This window comes from Hyaena hyaena, unplaced genomic scaffold, assembly GCF_003009895.1.
Source record: "Hyaena hyaena isolate Hyena2069 unplaced genomic scaffold, ASM300989v1 scaffold_432, whole genome shotgun sequence".
NCBI classification, from domain to species: Eukaryota; Metazoa; Chordata; class Mammalia; order Carnivora; family Hyaenidae; genus Hyaena; species Hyaena hyaena.
Window position 1 is genome coordinate 278,890 of NW_024081063.1, and position 17,901 is coordinate 296,790.

A 17,901-nucleotide genomic window follows, 5' to 3' on the forward strand; every position below is an offset into this window, starting at 1 on the left:
TCCCTGATGTTATTTAGGTCCCTGCTCAAACGTCACTTCCTTAGAGCTTTTCCTGAACATCACTGAATACCACTGCTGAGAACCATTACACCTCCTTAGCCAGCACTTAACAGTGACATATTCTGTATCTTTGTGTTTGGGTCTCCCCCAACTGGCACGCAAGATCCATGACACAGCTTCTGTTCTTACTGCTCCATCCCTACACATAGTAGGAACTCAATAATACAGGTGACCCTTGAACAACAAAGAGTCAGGGGTGCCGAACTCCTCAACACCCACATAGTTGAAAATCTGCATATAACTTTTGACTCCCCTAAAACTTAACTACTTATAGCTACAGTGTAAGTAGTTAAGGCTTCTGGTGACAAAGTCAATTAACATATTTTTTTGTATGTTATTTGTATTATATATTGTATTCTTATAATATAGTAAGGTAGAGAAAAGAAAATGTTATTAAGAAAAGTAAGATAATGGGGTGCCTGGGTGGCTCAGTTGGTTGAGCATCGACTTTGGTTCAGGTCATGATCTCACAGTTCATGGGTTCAAGCCCTGTGTCGGGCTCTGTCCTGACAGCTTGCTCAGAGCCTGGAGCTTACATCAGATTCTGTGTCTCCTTTTCTCTCTGCCCCTCCCCCACTTATGTGGTCTCTCAAAAATAAATAAATGTAAAAAAAAAAAAAGAAAAGAAAGAAAAAGAAGATAAAAACAGAGACTCTTAAATACAGAGGACAAACTGAGGGTTGCTGGGTGGGGGGGGTACAGGAGCTGGGAGGGCATAGGTTTCATGAGTGATGGACATTAAGGAGGGTACTTTTTGGTGTCATATGTAGGGGATGAATCACTGGTCCTACCCCTGAAGCCAAGACTACACTGTATGTTAACTAAGATGAATTTAAATTAAAAGCACAAGGAAAACACAATTCAGACTATAATTATATAAAAACACATGCATATAAGCAGACTTGCAGAATTTAAGCACATCCTATTCAAGAGTCAACTATATACTGCTCAATGGAATTGAAATTAGTTGGGAGAAAGGACAAAAAGGTAAAGTTATTATTTCACAATCATTACAATAATACACGCTTTATATACACTATCTCATTTGATGTTTTTAAAAGCTCTCAAAATAGGTATCACTGAATCTATTTTTAGGGCTACCCTAATATGAGAGATGATGTCAAAATGTTTCCCTACTATGCATCCTAGAAAAATAAAATCTCTAGTTTCATTGTTTTCCTACAATCAGCAGACCAGTATCTGGCAGATCAAAATGTGCTCATGAGAGGCAAGTATAGAGCAACATGTAAGAGGAACTCACTGAAGCCAGATTTCCTGGGTTCAGTGGACTCTGCCACTTTTTAGCTAGAAGATCTAGGTCAAGTTACAAACTTTTGTATCTCTGTCTCTTCATCTGTTTAATTAAGCTCTACAGGGTAAAGATTTTGTTTAGTGCCATATATATCGTCAGCATCTAGAAACATTTGTTGCCCTCAATAAATACCTACAGAATTAATAAGTAGCAATACTCATAACACTGAGTTTTATAGGAGTTAGAACATATAAAGCACTCAGCACAGCCTTGGCACATAGGAGATGTTCAATAAATGTTAGTGGTGGTATTATTTCAGCAGGCAGGTTATCAGACAAAAGGACCTTTCCTTTTGCTCCCAACTCGGAGGTTTCTCACTCTTTTTCCCAATATATTTAACAGACTCAAAGGCACATTGCTATGTTTTATACGGAGATAAAGAATTTATATTTTCTGAGAAAGTAAAGAATAAAATTCTGGAACAAAGTGAAAAGGAGAATATTCATCAAATGCTGAATGTATCCTGGTGGCAACTGAGGTGACATTATTTTGTGTGTTAGGGGAAAATTTGTATTTTGATGTGTATGGGGGAAGAGGACTAGCACATTCATCTTCAATAACTTAAAGATTATTTGATAGGATAAAATTATACTTTAAAAAAATATTAAAACATTAAGTAAATAATAGTGCAAGCAGTATTCACATGTGACGAAAAAGAACTCTGATGCTGGGATATGAATAAATGAGGCTTTAAGCCGTGCTGCTGAAGGAAAACAGCCCTAAGTGTGGGGTCCCTGGACTCTAGCCTGAGGCACCTTAGCTCCGGTATAGCATGCGGAACTGTAGGCATAGTAGACGGGCACTGTCTGGGGAAAACCAATCCAGAGTTTTCATCAGATTCTCAAAAAGGGCTAAGATCTATTGCCCCAGAGTTTACAGTCTAATGACAGCGAATGTCTCTATGAGGAAACTACTTGTTGGACAATATCTCATTATTAAATTGCTTTAAAAAAAAGACAAACATAAAATTCTCTAAGTTCTTATAGAAATGTCTAATATGCAGGAGCACCTAGGTGACTCAGTCGGTTAAGCATCTGACTTTGGCTCAGGTCATGATCTTGCAGTTCACAAGTTCAAGCCCCACATCGGGCTCTGTGCTGACAGCTCAGATCCTGGATCCTGCTTCAGATTCTGTGTCTCCCTCTCTCTCCACCCCTCCCCTGCTCCTGCTAGCTCTCTGTCTCTCTCTCAAAAAATAAATGCTAAAAATTTTCAGAAATGCCTAATGTAAACCAATTAATTTATAAAACTTAAGCTAGTGTTCAGTGACTTTACTCTAGAACTAAATCCTTATAATACCTTTCCCACTGGTAAATTTAAAGCTCCCTTGAAAACAAAGGCTATTTGTATTCTCAGCATCAGAAGAGTATTGGTGTAACAGATTCTTAGTAAATGTTTGATAAATGAATGAATGAATCTCAGGAGGCATAAGTTTACCAAACTGTAGTCAGTAAGAATTTACTAACTGTTTGGTGTCTACAATTGTAAAGAATACAGAATACCTCTGGACTTAAGCCAAAAAACCCAGTTTAAGTCCCGGCAACACTATGTATTTTTCTGAGTTTTTCTTTTTTCATCTTTAAAATAATGATTACATGCTTCTTGCACAGGTATTTTGTGCAAAGCTTCAATAAGTATACAGTTTTATTAAGCTATGATTATTTTTATTTTATTTTATTTTTTTTTATTTCTAGGATAGAGAGAGAGAGAGAGACAGCGTGAGCAGGGGAGGGTCAGAGAGAGAGGAAGACACAGACTCTGAAATAGGCTCCAGGCTCTGAGCTGGCAGTCAGCACAGAGCCCGACGCGGGGCTCGAACCCACGAACCGCGAGATCACGACCTGAGCCGAAGTCGGTCGCTTAATCGACTGAGCCACCCAGGCACCCCTAAGCTGTGATTATTTTTAGATGCAGTTCTTGCTTTTAAATACAAAGTAACACGTTTTGGGAGACAGGTTCTACTTATAAGGCAGGACAATTCAAGAAATTATATACAAATATGAAATGATGTAACAGAAAACTCTTAACATTTAATATTTCATCATTAACCAAGCTTACTTATTTGTAAGGAATGTAACTTATTTACTTACATTACTAATTAACTTTTCATATAAATTATAATTTTACCCCTTTGCTGTAACTTTAGGGAACCTGTTTTAAAAGCCCAAAACAGTGCCACGAACAAAGTAAGTACTTAATAGTTACCAGCTGACTATTATGAGCATATTTGACGTGAGTTAAATATATTTTTAATTGAACTGAAGAAATTTTATCAAATTTCTATTAGTCCACAGTCCCACAGTCTGTCAATTATTTCTGCACCAACAGTGTACTCATAATTGAAACCTTTTGGTAAGAAAATAACTCTAGTGGAATAAAGTTGATCTCAGGCACTCACATATTAAATCATTTATTTGTGTGAGATATTTAAGGAGACAGCTACTTGGAATCTGTACTTTATTTCCCAATGCTTTTACAGTAACTTACCAATCTGGCTGATGAGTTGCCTGAACTGATCAAGGTAGCTTTGTCCCTCTGGGGTAATTCCAAGTTTCCTGATGCCTCGATTAAATTTTTCTGCTCTTTCAAAAGGATACTAAAGAGATAATTTAAAGACTACCTTTATTAATAAATCCCTAAAGCATAAAATGCCTACAAAATCAACCATGCTAATACTCCTTTCTAATTTTGTATTTCCATTATGCTTTAAAAAAATCACTTAAATCTAATGACAAAATTTACAGCACAAAAACTACCAATGTTCAAGGTCAATACAAATTAAATTTCTTTTTGTCACTAGCTATAGAAAATAATTATTAAAGCCACCAAACTTCAGTTTTCCATCATTATTATTAGTCTCCCAATGTCCAACTACTCTACCAATAGATAAAAGAAACCAATTCCTGCTAGAAACACTTCTTCAGTGTTGTGCAACCAGGTTCTTGTGGGCAAAATAGGTATTATATATATAATAAACACACTCCTTCCCAAATAACACACATCACCTGAGCTAAAATTTTTTTATTGCCATCACCAATAAAAAATTATTTTTCAAGCTTAGCTGATTAAAAGTTAGAAAATTACTCATTTTATAGTAATAACAAAAGGAAATAATTCTCATAAACAACAGAATGATTATTTCTCTGAATACCCATAATCTGTTCCAATAAAAAGGAGAAAGTTAATATGATTCTCTACTTAATAATTGTAATCTCTAGTTATTTTACTAGAAAGTAATATTTTACTGCTCTGACATTGATGAAAACTACCACCTACTGTACTGGAGGTTTGAAATTAGATCACACTAAAAGGTAATTAAATTGGCTGTATATGTGGCAAATCAAATAGAAAACCCATCTGAGCATGCTGGTTCTCTAGCCACACAGCTACACACCTCTGTACTAGTACCACTTCCATCTCTCCTCATTGTTAGAAAACTCAGCACAGGGGGTGAAGGGAAAACGGTATTCTTATAATACACGGAATAACACTTGGTGTGATATTTTTAGAGTGCGTGGCAACATATATCAGAATTTTAAATATTCATATTCTGTGCCCTAGAAATTTCTCTTCAAGCCAATTCACCTTACAGAAATAATATCCCAATATACAGAGATAAATGTGTAAGGATGTTACCCTACAGGACTGTACATAACGTTAAAAAAATCAGAAAAATCTAAATATCTGTCAGTGGGACAAGGTTAAATAAGTTATGGTATATACATCTTTACTATCAACTGTTAGAAAGAACGAGGTAGATCTATATGTAGAGACATGTGATAAGCATAATGTAAAATAATCTGTGTAGTATTACTCCATTTTTGTTAGAAAGAATAAGCAATACGTGTAATCAGGTATGTTTATCACACAGACGACTAAAAGCATCATATCACAATGTTAACAGCAACTGCCTCCAGAGAATGGAATGGGGAGGAAAGCAAAATGAGGGAGGTCTTTTAGTTTATGTATTCTACATTGTTTAAACGTTTCAAAATAAGCATGTTTTACTTCTGCATTATTTTAAAATAAAGAAAAGTAACACCTGGCTACCAGGATCCTTATACTTTAGCCTACGAGTAAGAAACTATAAGGAAAAATAAAAGAAACTTGGAGGCCAGATCTAGGAGACATTATTATGAAAAATAACAAAAAAAAAAAAAACCCTAAAATCCCATTAGAGATCCGTATAATGAACTTCAGCATAAAAATCTGCTATATACTCAACAGCTGAATTAAACTACCTTGAAAAGAATATAAAAATAATAAAAAGTACCTTATGATCATTTTGGTCCTTGACTTCTCTGAAAAACCGAATATCTTTTATCAATCTGGATTTGATATGTTCATCATACATAAACTGGCTGAATATATAGAACTTCTTTTTCAAAAACTGGTAGGTGAAATTAACCTATAAAATTAAAATACAAAAAGTTGGGAGAAGTTAATATAAAAATTAATGTCAAATCAATTTGATTGAATGACAATCATCTCTAAACTCTAAATGAGATTTCATAAAGTCAAATATTTACAAAGCCTAATTCACACCAAAAATATTTAAGTGAAGTTTTTTTTTTGTCCAAGTTTACAGAACTATAAGCTCCCCTTAAATATTTTCACTACTTATAAAAGGAAGAAAAAGAAATAAAAGGAAAATATTCTCATAGTAGAACTAAGAGTTATAGTGAGAATCAAAAAACCAAATTCAACACTCTAGCTTTTACACCATAAGCCACAATCAGAAGTCCCTATTCCTCCATCTCTAAGACTACTAACCTCCATGTCTAGAATGGTACTAAAGTAAGAAACATGATGCTTTTTGAACTTTCCTGAAGGAAGACATAACAATGATTTAGCCAGGAATATTTTGAGCACCCCCTCTGCACAAGGCAGGGTGTATCTGCTCTCATGCTAGACATGGTGCTTGCCATCATGAAGTCTGTATTCTACCAGGAGTAACAGCTATCTAAATATGTGAAATAAATTATTAAATCTCATCTGTAATAATTCATACAATGAGAAATGCCAGTGCTGTGAAAATGAGGGGTGCCTGAGTGGCTCAGTTGGTTAAGCGTCCGACTTCGGCTCAGGTCATGATCTCACGGTTCGTGGGTTCGAGCCCCGCGTCGGGCTCTGTGCTGACGGCTAGCTCAGAGCCTGGAGCCTGCTTCACATTCTGTGTCTCCCTCTCTCTCTGACCCTCCCCTCTTCACACTGTCTCTCTCTCTCTCTCTCTCTCAGAAATAAATAAAACATTAAAAAAAAAAAAAAAAAAAAAAGAAAATGAATAATGATAAAAGGCCCTGCTGTCAAGGTTAGGTTTGAGCTGAGATTAAAGCCAAAATAACTTAACATTACCTCTGACCTACAGATGGAAGCCTTATACTAATTTCCATCTCCTCCAACCTCAAAACCTACTACTGTTTTGACAAATATATGCCATTTTTAAGTCTTCATTTACCTGGTGTTAGAAATGGGTGCTTTCTCATAACTTTTCTTGTGGCTTAAACACTGCTTTTCCTTGATCTCCTTACTACTAGTCCAGTGGAAGTAGTCTCTTTATTTTTCTCATTTTTTTTTTTTAATATTTATTGGGGGGGGGTGGAGAGACACAGCATGACTGGGAGAGGGGCAGAGAGGAAGACACAGAATCTCTAAGCTGTCAGCAAAGAGCCTGACGTGGGACTCAAACCCACAAACCGTGAGACCATGACCTGAGCCAAAGTCAGATGCTTAACTGACTGAGCTACCCAGGCACCCCTAACCTTCCTACTGTTAACAATGGGTAACCGCCAATCTCTGATCTTGGTGATGGTTGTTTTTTTTTTGTTTTGTTTTGTTTTTAATTTAAAAACATCCTGGTGGGATCATCCAGGTTTTTTGTTATGTTTATTTTTGAGAGAGAGAGAGCAAGCATGAGCTGGGGAGGAGCAAAGAGGGGAGGGGACACAGAATTCGAAGCAGGCTCCAAGCTCTGAGCTGTCAGCCAGACACAGGGCTGGAACCCACGAACCGTGAGATCATACATGACCTGAGCCAAACTCAGACGCTTAACTGACTGAGCCACCCAGGTGCCCCTCATCTTATTTCCTCTATGCTCACTTGACATCATCAGACATCAGGAATGTACATTCATTAGTGTGATCAACTGACTGAGGACTATATCCCCTGCTAGAGTGTAATCACCACAAGAGCAGGAACTGATCTTTTCACCAAAGCACCTAGCACAGTGTCCTGGACATGTAAAACACATACATAATTATATCTATTACATGAATGAGATTTCTTTTTTTAAAAAATTTTTTTAACGTTTTATTTATTTTTTTGAGAGAGAGAGAGAGAGACAGCGTGAGCAGAAGAGGGTCAGAAAGAGGGAGACACAGAATTTGAAGCAGGCTCCAGGCTCTGAGCTAGCTGTCAGCACAGAGCCCAATGCAGGGCTCAAACCCACGAACCGTGAGATCATGACCTGAGTCGAAGTCGGACGCTTAACCGACTGAGCCACCCAGGTGCCCCATGAATGAGATTTCTGACAGATCCGAGGTCAAAGAAGACTTTATTTATCCTTACAAGTTCAGACATAATCTCCACCTGGATGACTCCTTAAATTAAAAACTCTATGTCATTTCTATATTGGAAACCACTAAACCAGAACTCCAATCACCTCTCCTATCAGCTCAAATACTTTAATGACTCCCCCACCGAACATTAAAATGGTCCTTATGTAATTTCCAGTTATGTAACTCCTCCCTATTCTTTTACTTTCAAACATGCTTAATAATACTTTATTATTTAAGCATTCATATTCTTCTTTCCTCAAGGACAAATTAAGTATACCCTGAAAACCTGGTAAAGTCAAAGATTGCTCTTTATCACAGAAGAAAAAACAGAAAAAATAGGATACAAATACAAGTGATTCCCTCGAGTGATTGAATGCCCACTTCTAAGATTCGGAATATTTTGAGTAAATTTCTACTTTTATGGATATCAAATAATTAGTAAGCTCTCCCCCCTCAAAACGAGCATGATTAATGTTAATAAACTACTATCAATGGCTCGCGTGCAAAAGCAACAAAGGATGAGACGATCCACACAGATAACATACATTTGTGCCGATGTCCCCAAATCTCCAATACTATTTATAGTGATGACCCTGAGATGGTAAGATATTTGAAAATGCCTTTTGTATCACAGAGCTTCCATCACATTCAACACAACTATAGTGCCATTTTTTTTTAAAGATTTTAAAGAAATCTCTACACCCAACATGGGCCTCAAACTCACAAACCCAAGATCAAGAGTCACATGCTCTCCTGACTAAGCTAGCCAGGCAGCCCCTCCCTAGACATTATAATTATATCAACCAGAAGAATAGAAATTCAGGTATAACAGAAACAAGCAGTAGTGTATATTTACCAGGATGTTCTATGAGAAAACTATTTTCCAAACTACCAAACAGGAGTCTTACCCACCCGCTCCCCCAAAAAGATTCTTACTGTTGTATTCATGATTCCTGTGCCATGTGTTCGAATTGAATTAGCAATATGCCGAATATTAATAGTGTTCAAATGTTTGTTATTGCTTGTTCGTTCAATAAAAATCTGCAATGAAACAAACTTACACTAAGTAACAACATAATCCATAGCAGATGCTGGTCAGTTACACAAAGAAAATTTTAGAATCTATTTCATTAAAAATAATTTAATTGGAATGTTATTCAGGAATATAATCAAAGAAATAAAAAAATCTCTAAACAATTATTTTCTGCGTTATGTCACTAGTTTTCACTAATGAAAATCAATTCTTTGCCCCCCAGCCTTCCTACTATACCTCCGCCCACATTAAAAAAAATTCTAAAACCCACTCACCTGATTGTTGAGATTATAGAGGTATCGAGACACAAATATATGAATATTTCTCATAATTTCCAGAACATCCAGGCCCTACAAAACCCAACAGTTCTATTATTATTATAAACAGTCAGACTTGCATCAATATAGTGACTTACTACCAATATTCAGAATTACTTTAGAAACAACTATACAAAGAGTACAACCAAAGGTTAAGGAGCCTCCTAACTACAATCAGGACTGCCTCCCTAGGGGAAGCTGGCTGCTTGTTGTCTTACTCCTTTTGTAAGGACAGGAACAGTTACATTTAAAATTTCACAGATCCATGACTCAATCATTTCCCCACCATTCTTGAGAATATTTGTCTTTCCAAAACTCTTCTGTATATATTTTACTAAATAAACTAATAGCCAGATTCTACAAGGTAGTCAGGATATGTGGTGATATTTATAAAATACAGACTATTGTTCAGGCACTGTGCAAGCAAGGTTCTTCTTATGTAATTCTCAAAAAAATGAGGTATTAGTCTTCTAAATTCCACAGCTGAAGAAAATGAAGCTAAGGGAGTTCTCCAAGGTCAAACAGCTAGGAAGAGGCAGAACCCAGGGGTTTTTATAAAGTCTAATTCCAAATCCTTAGGCTTCTTTTAATTATATAAGACCACCTTTAATGTACAAGTTACCTATTAAGAATCCTTAACTCTTGAGTTATCACTATAACACCTAATACACATTGTCTCGCAGCTCTACTAACTGCCAAAGAGCATCACAGTACCCCTTTAAGTTTTTATTATAGTTTTTCTCATGTTTCAAGCTAAAAATTGTTTACTCACTTTTCTTTCCCCTTGGTTGTAAGTACATGAGCAGAGACTGTTTCTATTTATTTTTATATCCCAAAATATAGTTTGGTGCCTAGCATCTTTTCAGTAAATACTAAATGTATAAATGAATGAAAGTAAATACAAACTGATTCCAGAAATGGTTCCTACAGCAGTAGGATGGAGGAAAAGTTATGATCCTCAAATTTCAGAACAAATTATTTTGATAAATATTATTTTTGGATTTTCTTAGAAAAAGTACATGCGAATTTACCAAAAACATAACCTTTTCCACTCATGAGATAGTGCCATATTGTAAATTTGCTTACTGAATTAGCAAAACTAAATCCTTCTATGCACTCATCATTTTAAGAATATATTTATAATCATATACATTTAACCATTTCTCTTAAGATGTTTATACGTTGTATCTAGATTTAAAATCCTTAACTGTGATCTTGACTAAACTTTTTACAATTCTGCAGAAGCCATCACCTCACTATTCCACGGTTTCTGAAACAGCGTTATCTCAATCTATGCATATTTCAGATGTTCAACAAAAGGTAGAGTGTAAACAGAAAGCCTGTGGTAAACTATTCATAAAGCAAATCAGCACCATCTAAGTTTTTATTATTGTCAAGTATATAGTTTTATATAGTAAATATTTTCTTGAATTATAAACATGTGCTAAGAGGAAAAAAAGAGACTTTTTAGAGAAACATTGTTATGCTACAAACATACTATGCTAGAAACAGAAACATGTTCTACTATACCTGTTCCAAAGTCTGACTAGGAAGATGAGCCTCTGTCATAACCAATCCATAACGCTGGGTAGCTAAATTTCTCATTTCACTGTAAGTGGCCCAGTCGTGAAGAGCTACTGTTGTTAGGTTGTAGAAGGTCTTATCTAGGTAGTGAGTTACATAAGCTACCAAAAATAAATTAATTAATAAGTTAATAGAATTTTGATTCATGAAAAAGTAGAAGAGGAAGAGAAATGAAACTTTTGCAAATAACTTGTCTTTGAACATCAGATTTCTTCCTTTAAAATAAGGTACTAGGAAAATAAAAATGAAGAAACTTTAAAAAAGAAAGAATAAATGAATAACACAAAAATACTCTCAAAGTTTTTTGTTACTCGTTCTTTAACACTTAAGGGCACACTGATATAGAATATGACTTTAAGAAGGAAAACAAAACACTCACCTCGAATGTCAATGAAACGATTGAAAAATCGGATTGGATTTAAAGAGAAAAAAAGGGCCAGGTCTTTCATGCCAACTTTGAAAGGGTTTCGGTCATCCAGTTTTAAATGAGTGTGCACAGAAAGCCGCAGATCCTTCTCTATTTCCTTGCATAACTTGTCCAGTAAATGCTATTCACAAAGAAATTGATAATTTTTCAAATGATATTCCTATTGCATTCTTCCTCTAAGGCATATATCATTGACCATTAGAGTTTTATAATCGGTTCAACGATGAAAGGGTTTGTCGAACTAGTTTAAGAGTCTAAATAAGCTCTGGGAAAATATTATTTTTATCAGGAAAAGGAAAATTACTTGTTCTCCATTTTATTTTTAAACTTGTTAAAAAAAGATTTTTAAACAGGGATGCCTGTGTGGCTCAGTCGGTTAGGAGTCTGACTTCGGCTCCTAACCATGATCTGATGGTTTGTGGGTTAGAGCCCCATATTGGGCTCAGGGCTGACAGCTCAGAGCCTAGAGCCGGCTTCAGATTCTGTGTCTCCCTCTCTCTCTGTCCTTCCCCCACTTTCTCTGTCTCTCTCAAAAATAAACAAAAAAATATTTTTAAATAATCTCTATACCAAACGTGAGACTCAAACCCACAAACTTGATATCAAGAGTTGCATGCTCCACCAACTGAGTCAGCCAGGTGCCAGGTGCCCCTGTTCTCCATTTTAAACCAATGATTGTTTTGACCATGGAGCAATTAGATAAATTCTAAGGTTTTTATTTTCATTAATATTTTAAAACCCTTGAAGAAACTTCAAACAGCTAATGTCTTATGGCTTCATTATAAGAAACGTGAAAATACATGGGGCGCCTGGGTGGCTTAGTCGGTTAAGCGTCCGACTTTCGCTTAGGTCATGATCTCGCGGTTCGTGGGTTCGAGCCCCGCGTCGGGCTCTGTGCTGACTGCCAGCTCAGAGCCTGGAGCCTGTTTCAGTCTGTGACTCCCTCTCTCTCTGACCCTCGCCTGCTCATGCTGTCTCTCTCTCTCTCTCCTAGAAATAAAAAAAAAAAACAAAAACATTAAAAAAAAAAAAATTTAAAAAGAAACGTGAAAATACAATATAAAGTATAACATTTAGGGGTGCCTGGATGGCTTAGTTGGTTGAGCAAACAACGTAGACCTCCTTCGGATTCTGTGTCTCCCTCTCTGCCCCTCCTCCACTCATGCTCTACCCCTCTCAAAAATAAATAAACATTAAAAAAATAAAGCATAAACATTTATGGAAATCAGTAACAAAGAAGGAAAGGTCTTGAGAACAAGAAGAAATTTTTAAAAAGCTTCCTTATGATAATCATTAAAAAGAAAAAAAAAATCACAAAATTCATTGCGCTAAAGGTCATGAAATCAATCTTTTCTGGTCTACCATGAAGTTCTAAATAATGGCCAGATGTGTATCTTATTTTTAAAGAAGAGTAGTTAATATAAGAAATTATATAAAATTTTTCAAAATTTTATCAAACCTGCATATGGTTCATATTGTGAACTTTACTCATTTTTCTCTCTCCCTCCATGTAATATTGCTAGATGAAAATTTAAAGATGTCAGTGTTTATAATATGGATTCCAGTAAAACAAGAAGAGTTATACTACACTGCATCTGAATTATTTGTTACACAAGTAAATCTTTAAATACAGAAATTTTTCGGTAGCTCTCCAAATAACTCAATAAAATATCACTAGTTAAGCTGCCAGAAGTGCACTACCATTAGCAGCATCCAATATTCAAACCCACTTTGTATCTGCATTCTTCTAATAAAAAACTTTACACTCAAAATCTTCTATTCACTAAAGTGAACATTTTTTCCCAAACCCCTACTCCAAATTTCTATATAAAATTAGGAATTAAAGATCAATTTAGCATAATAGTGACACTGAAGAGTTCCTTCATCCTAGACAGTAATTCATAAATAATTTATATTACTACTTATATATAAAATGAATATATATATAAAACCCTGCTTGAATCCAGAAAGTTTTTCCAAACACTGAAAAACTTAAAACAGGTATTTGGAATGCAGTTTCAAATATGATGTTACCTCATTTAAGATTTCCATAATTTCTTTGTCATAGCAATCCAGGAGTATTTCATGGGACTCTAAATGCCTTGCATGCATCATAGCAGGTACACAGTCACGTAAAGCACTGAACATGTACTAAGAAGAAAACCAGAATGTTTGTGAATGCAGAAAAGCCAGAGTTCTAATTAAGAAATATCACAAAAGAAAAAATACATATATCACAAAGGTTAATTATCTATCTTTAAAGACAAAACCTCAATCTGAACGTTAATTTTTTTCACACATGCCTGTCTTACTTTCCTACAGAAGAGCCAGATTTTATTCCCTAAGGAATATATTTTAAATCAACCAAAAATTCACATTCCTTATCCTTTCTTGTCTTGAACATTCAAATATTTATTTCCATAAAGAAATAGAAAGATCTGAGTAACATATTCCTTGTTGACAAGTAAATGTCAGCTTTCTGTGACATAAACTAGTATCAAGTGAAATGAGAATGATTAAAAGAGTTAAACATATTGATACTCATAAGGATTAATATCGTTTAACTACAGACTGTATAAATGCTTATTAAATATGGATAGTATTGTAAAAACATCAGCAAATTTTAAATGACCAATTAAGTCAAATGATTGTATCCAAAACTAATCAGAATGGTTTGTACAGTGACTAAAATAATGGCATTATTTTTTATATTATTCTTCACTTACGTGTAATCTGGCTGCATCAACAGCATTTTCATATACATCATCTAAATAAATTGGAAAGACAGCTCGATGCCAGTATAAAAAACAACAGTCACATTGCGTTTGGACTCTATAATGTAAAATAGTAATTAGTGGCAGCAAAACTGAAGCACCCCCTACCGAAACAATGAAAGGAACATTATACATCACAACAGTAAGAGCTCAGTCCTACCCATTTTTGTAACCCCTACATCACTTAACCCAAAATTAGTACAGAAAAGCCACAAAATACTTTTTAAATTGAAGAAGGGGTAACAAAACTTTCCAATATCTGACACTGTCAGAATTCTATACATAGGCTTTAGTTCTAAAACACACTTGAAAAACGATACACATAACTTTTACATAGAATTTAAATTTTTCAATACTATTTGATAGGGCGGAATTTACAATACTTGCATCACATGTACCATTCTACCTGTCTTAAAGTTGAAAAGCAGAACCTTTTAAAAAACTGTGGCCGAAACAAAACAAAACATAGTTACACTTCACCTGCCTATAGTCAAGTGACTATTTCACACCATTTTGGGGCAACAAAATGTTCATTAAGTATCTTACAATGAAGAAGGTGAAGATAGAAAGCTAAATGCTACTACGTACACTTAAAGTCTCAGCTTCTTAGAACAAAAATATTGTTATAAATACAAGCTTTAAATGAAAAATTGTGCTATAACCTTAATTCACCTGGGAATCAAAATTCATAACACCCATTTTCCCTTCAAGAAACATATTGCTTCCTCAATTAAAAGAAAACAATGAAGTCATAAAGAGCTACAAAAATAAGCCTTCCAAAAACGAAGTCATTTTAGTGAATTAATTCCAATTAATATGTCAAAATAAAATTACAGAAAACTATGTGACATGAATCTCTAAGTGATGAAACTTTGTTATGAAGCAGCAATTTTAAAAGTCCACTGCGGGGGCGACTGGGCGGTTGTCAGTTGGGCGTCCAACTTCGGCTCAAGTCATGATCTCGTGGTTTGTGGGTTCGAGCCCCACATCGGGCTCTGTGCTCACAGCTCAGAGCCTGTTTTGGATTCTGTGTCTCCCTCTCTCACTGCCCCTCCCCTGCTCATGCTCTGTCTCTGTCTCAAAAATAAATAAATATTACAAAAAAAAAAAAAAAAAGTCCACTAGGATACTCATAAAGCAGAACAACATGCACCAGGGTCTAGCAGATGTTCTAAAGGCGAAGGATACCATGTTTCCTCAGCAAGTTTGTCCAGAAACTATCTCCTTACTATAGAAGCAAAGTTAAAGAAATATGATCCCCAGTCATAGTCTCATTTTAGTCAGGCTAAAAGAGTGACATACAAACTAATGGTCTCACTGGGTTATATTTCTTCTCTGGCTATGCTAAAAAGAAAATTGATGCTTCTACTAGCCTTGTCTTTTGAGTATCATTACATATCTCTACTTACCTTTCTCTAAGTTCACTGATAAGATCCAGCTTTTTCATGACTACTTGTAGTGGAAAGAGTTCTTCATCTTTAAATGTTTTCTATCAGGGAGGGGAAAGAATGACAGAGAAGCTGCAGTCAAAGTAAGGACAGGTTTCTTGGGTCAATAACAAGGGAACTGTGAAATCTCAGATCTCAGTTTCCTTCCATAATAGCAATACACTTACCATTTGTGTGCCAACACTTAGTGCCAAAGAAACGATAAGTCGTCGTTGCTTTGTGCTTGGTCCATTTAGAGTGTTCTCAGCCAAAACTAGAGCAGAGAGCACGTCAAGACGCTGTTCGCTATATTTTTTGTCAGAAATTACTCTTTTCTAAAAGACAAAAAGAGAGAAAGCAAGAAATAACAGTTTTATTTCTGAAGCAATAACAAAGACTCAGAAGAAAAACTTCGTGGTAATCTAGTCCATGATTCAATTTAAGAGAGCTTAGACAAACGCTTTCCTTGATCAGCTTTTTCTGACAATATGTGCTTTATTTGTGTAACATTACCATTTAATGCTGTTGGGGACAGCAAATGTATTAGGCATGTTTTTAAATTTCTACATTAGGCTTTTTGAAAGGCAGTTCGAGACGGCAGCACAGGCCAGATTCTAAATTTCCATATTAACTTAATAACAAAATTATTTCTTTAAAAAAGAGGCATATTTTAAAACTGCACACAATGTCATTTTTTAAAATGTTTATTTATTTTGAGACACAGAGAAAGCACAAGTTGGGAGGGGGCAGTGAGGTGAGGGGGGAGAAATCTCAAGCAGGCTCCACGCTGTCCGTGCAGAGCCTGAAGCAGGACTCAATCACACGAACCATGAGATCATGACCTGAGCCAAAATCAAGAGTCAGAGGCTTAACCAACTTAGCCACCCAGCCACCCCCACAATGTCATTTTTAAACAGTGGAGTGTTAATGTATTCCATGCTGCAAGTTCTGAGTTAAAATAACCCTGACTGCTCTAAGTAACAATCATAAAATACCATGGATAAAAAGGAACAAGAAATATATGTTTGAAGGAATGGAGTAAACAGACTAAACTAAAAAAAACCACGTATGGGGCACCTGGGTGGCTCAGTCCATTAAGTGTCCGACTCTGGATTTCGGCTCAGGTCATGATCTTATGGTTGGTGAGTTCAAGCCCTGTATTGAGCTCCACGCTGACAACATGGAGCCTACTTGGGATTCTCTCTCCCTCTGTCTCTCTGACTCTCCCCTGCTCATGCTCACTGTCTAAAAGAGAAATAAACTTTAAAAAAAACTGCTTAAAAATAAAAAACACATATAAAACAACAGAAGGGCAAACTAAAAAGATAATTATCCTGAATAAAGAATAACTTTCATACCTTGGCTACAGAAATAGAATTAAGAGCCTGATGTTGAAGGTGCTGTGTTATATGTGAAACTGAATCAGCCACAACCATGCTTCTTCTGTAGAACATATGCTCTATAGCCTAAAAAGAACCACAAGCAATACTGTGAAAATGAACCTAAAACTTTCAGGCAAAATTATAGAAAGAATATCTTTAAGACCTTGGGCCAGGTAAGGAATTTGTAAATGGGATCCAAAAGCATCCTTATATAGGATAAGATTGGTAAATTCAATTATATTAAAATTAAGAATTTCTGTTCGTCAAAAGTCACTATTAAAAAAAAATAAAAAGGCAAGCAGACATATAAGAAAAATATCCGCCATGCGCGAGGGTTTAGGACTCAGAATAAATGCATGACACATTTTTAAAAGGCAAATAATTTTTTTAAAAAGGTAAATAATAGAAAACTGAACAAAAGAAATGAACTGATTTTTCACACAAGTTACTAAACACTTGAAAAAGAAACCCTCATCAACAATCAGGGAAATAAACATTAAACATAAAATCATTTACCTCCCGACCTCACCCCGTCTCCAAAAAAAGCCAGATGATACCATTGTTGGCCAGTTGGGGAACAATGGGAAGCTTAATCTATTGCAGAGGTATATAAACCGATTGCTCTAACTACTTTAGAAAACAGTTTAGCATTATCTTGGAAAGCTAAACATGTACGTAACACACAACCCAGCAATCCACTGGTAGATACAAACCTCAGAAAAACTCTGGCACAATTACATCAAGAAACAAATACAAGAACAGCAACCCTGTATATAGTGGCAACAACTGGAAATCATCCAAAACTCCACCTACAGGAAAGCTACACAGCAATGAAAATGAAAGAACCACAGCTACTCATCCCAACATGGATAAGTTCAAATACAAAATCCTGAGTTTAAAAAAGTAAAAAAATACATGAAGTATTACTTATTAACATAAACTTCAAGAACATATATGACTAAGTGATGAATCATTTATACATTCACCCCAATAAGAAAAACAAGGGCATGATAAGCATAAAGTGCAGG

The 17,901-nt window shown here is 35.5% G+C and overlaps 1 protein-coding gene across 4 annotated transcripts in view; it reads right to left on the reverse strand.

Moving 5' to 3' along the window:
* Positions 1-17,901, reverse strand: part of WASHC4 (WASH complex subunit 4) — a 70,450-nt gene that overhangs the window by 24,660 nt on the left and 27,889 nt on the right. For all 4 annotated transcript variants that reach the window (XM_039252899.1, XM_039252897.1, XM_039252900.1 and 1 more), the window contains 11 exons: positions 16,850-16,957; positions 15,680-15,826; positions 15,474-15,553; positions 14,017-14,122; positions 13,325-13,441; positions 11,243-11,411; positions 10,810-10,964; positions 9,238-9,312; positions 8,866-8,970; positions 5,646-5,780; positions 3,860-3,968 (listed from right to left, as the gene is read on the reverse strand). In XM_039252899.1, the coding sequence (XP_039108830.1) occupies positions 3,860-3,968; positions 5,646-5,780; positions 8,866-8,970; positions 9,238-9,312; positions 10,810-10,964; positions 11,243-11,411; positions 13,325-13,441; positions 14,017-14,122; positions 15,474-15,553; positions 15,680-15,826; positions 16,850-16,957 (1,306 nt within the window). The remainder of the gene's footprint in view (positions 1-3,859; positions 3,969-5,645; positions 5,781-8,865; positions 8,971-9,237; positions 9,313-10,809; positions 10,965-11,242; positions 11,412-13,324; positions 13,442-14,016; positions 14,123-15,473; positions 15,554-15,679; positions 15,827-16,849; positions 16,958-17,901) is intronic.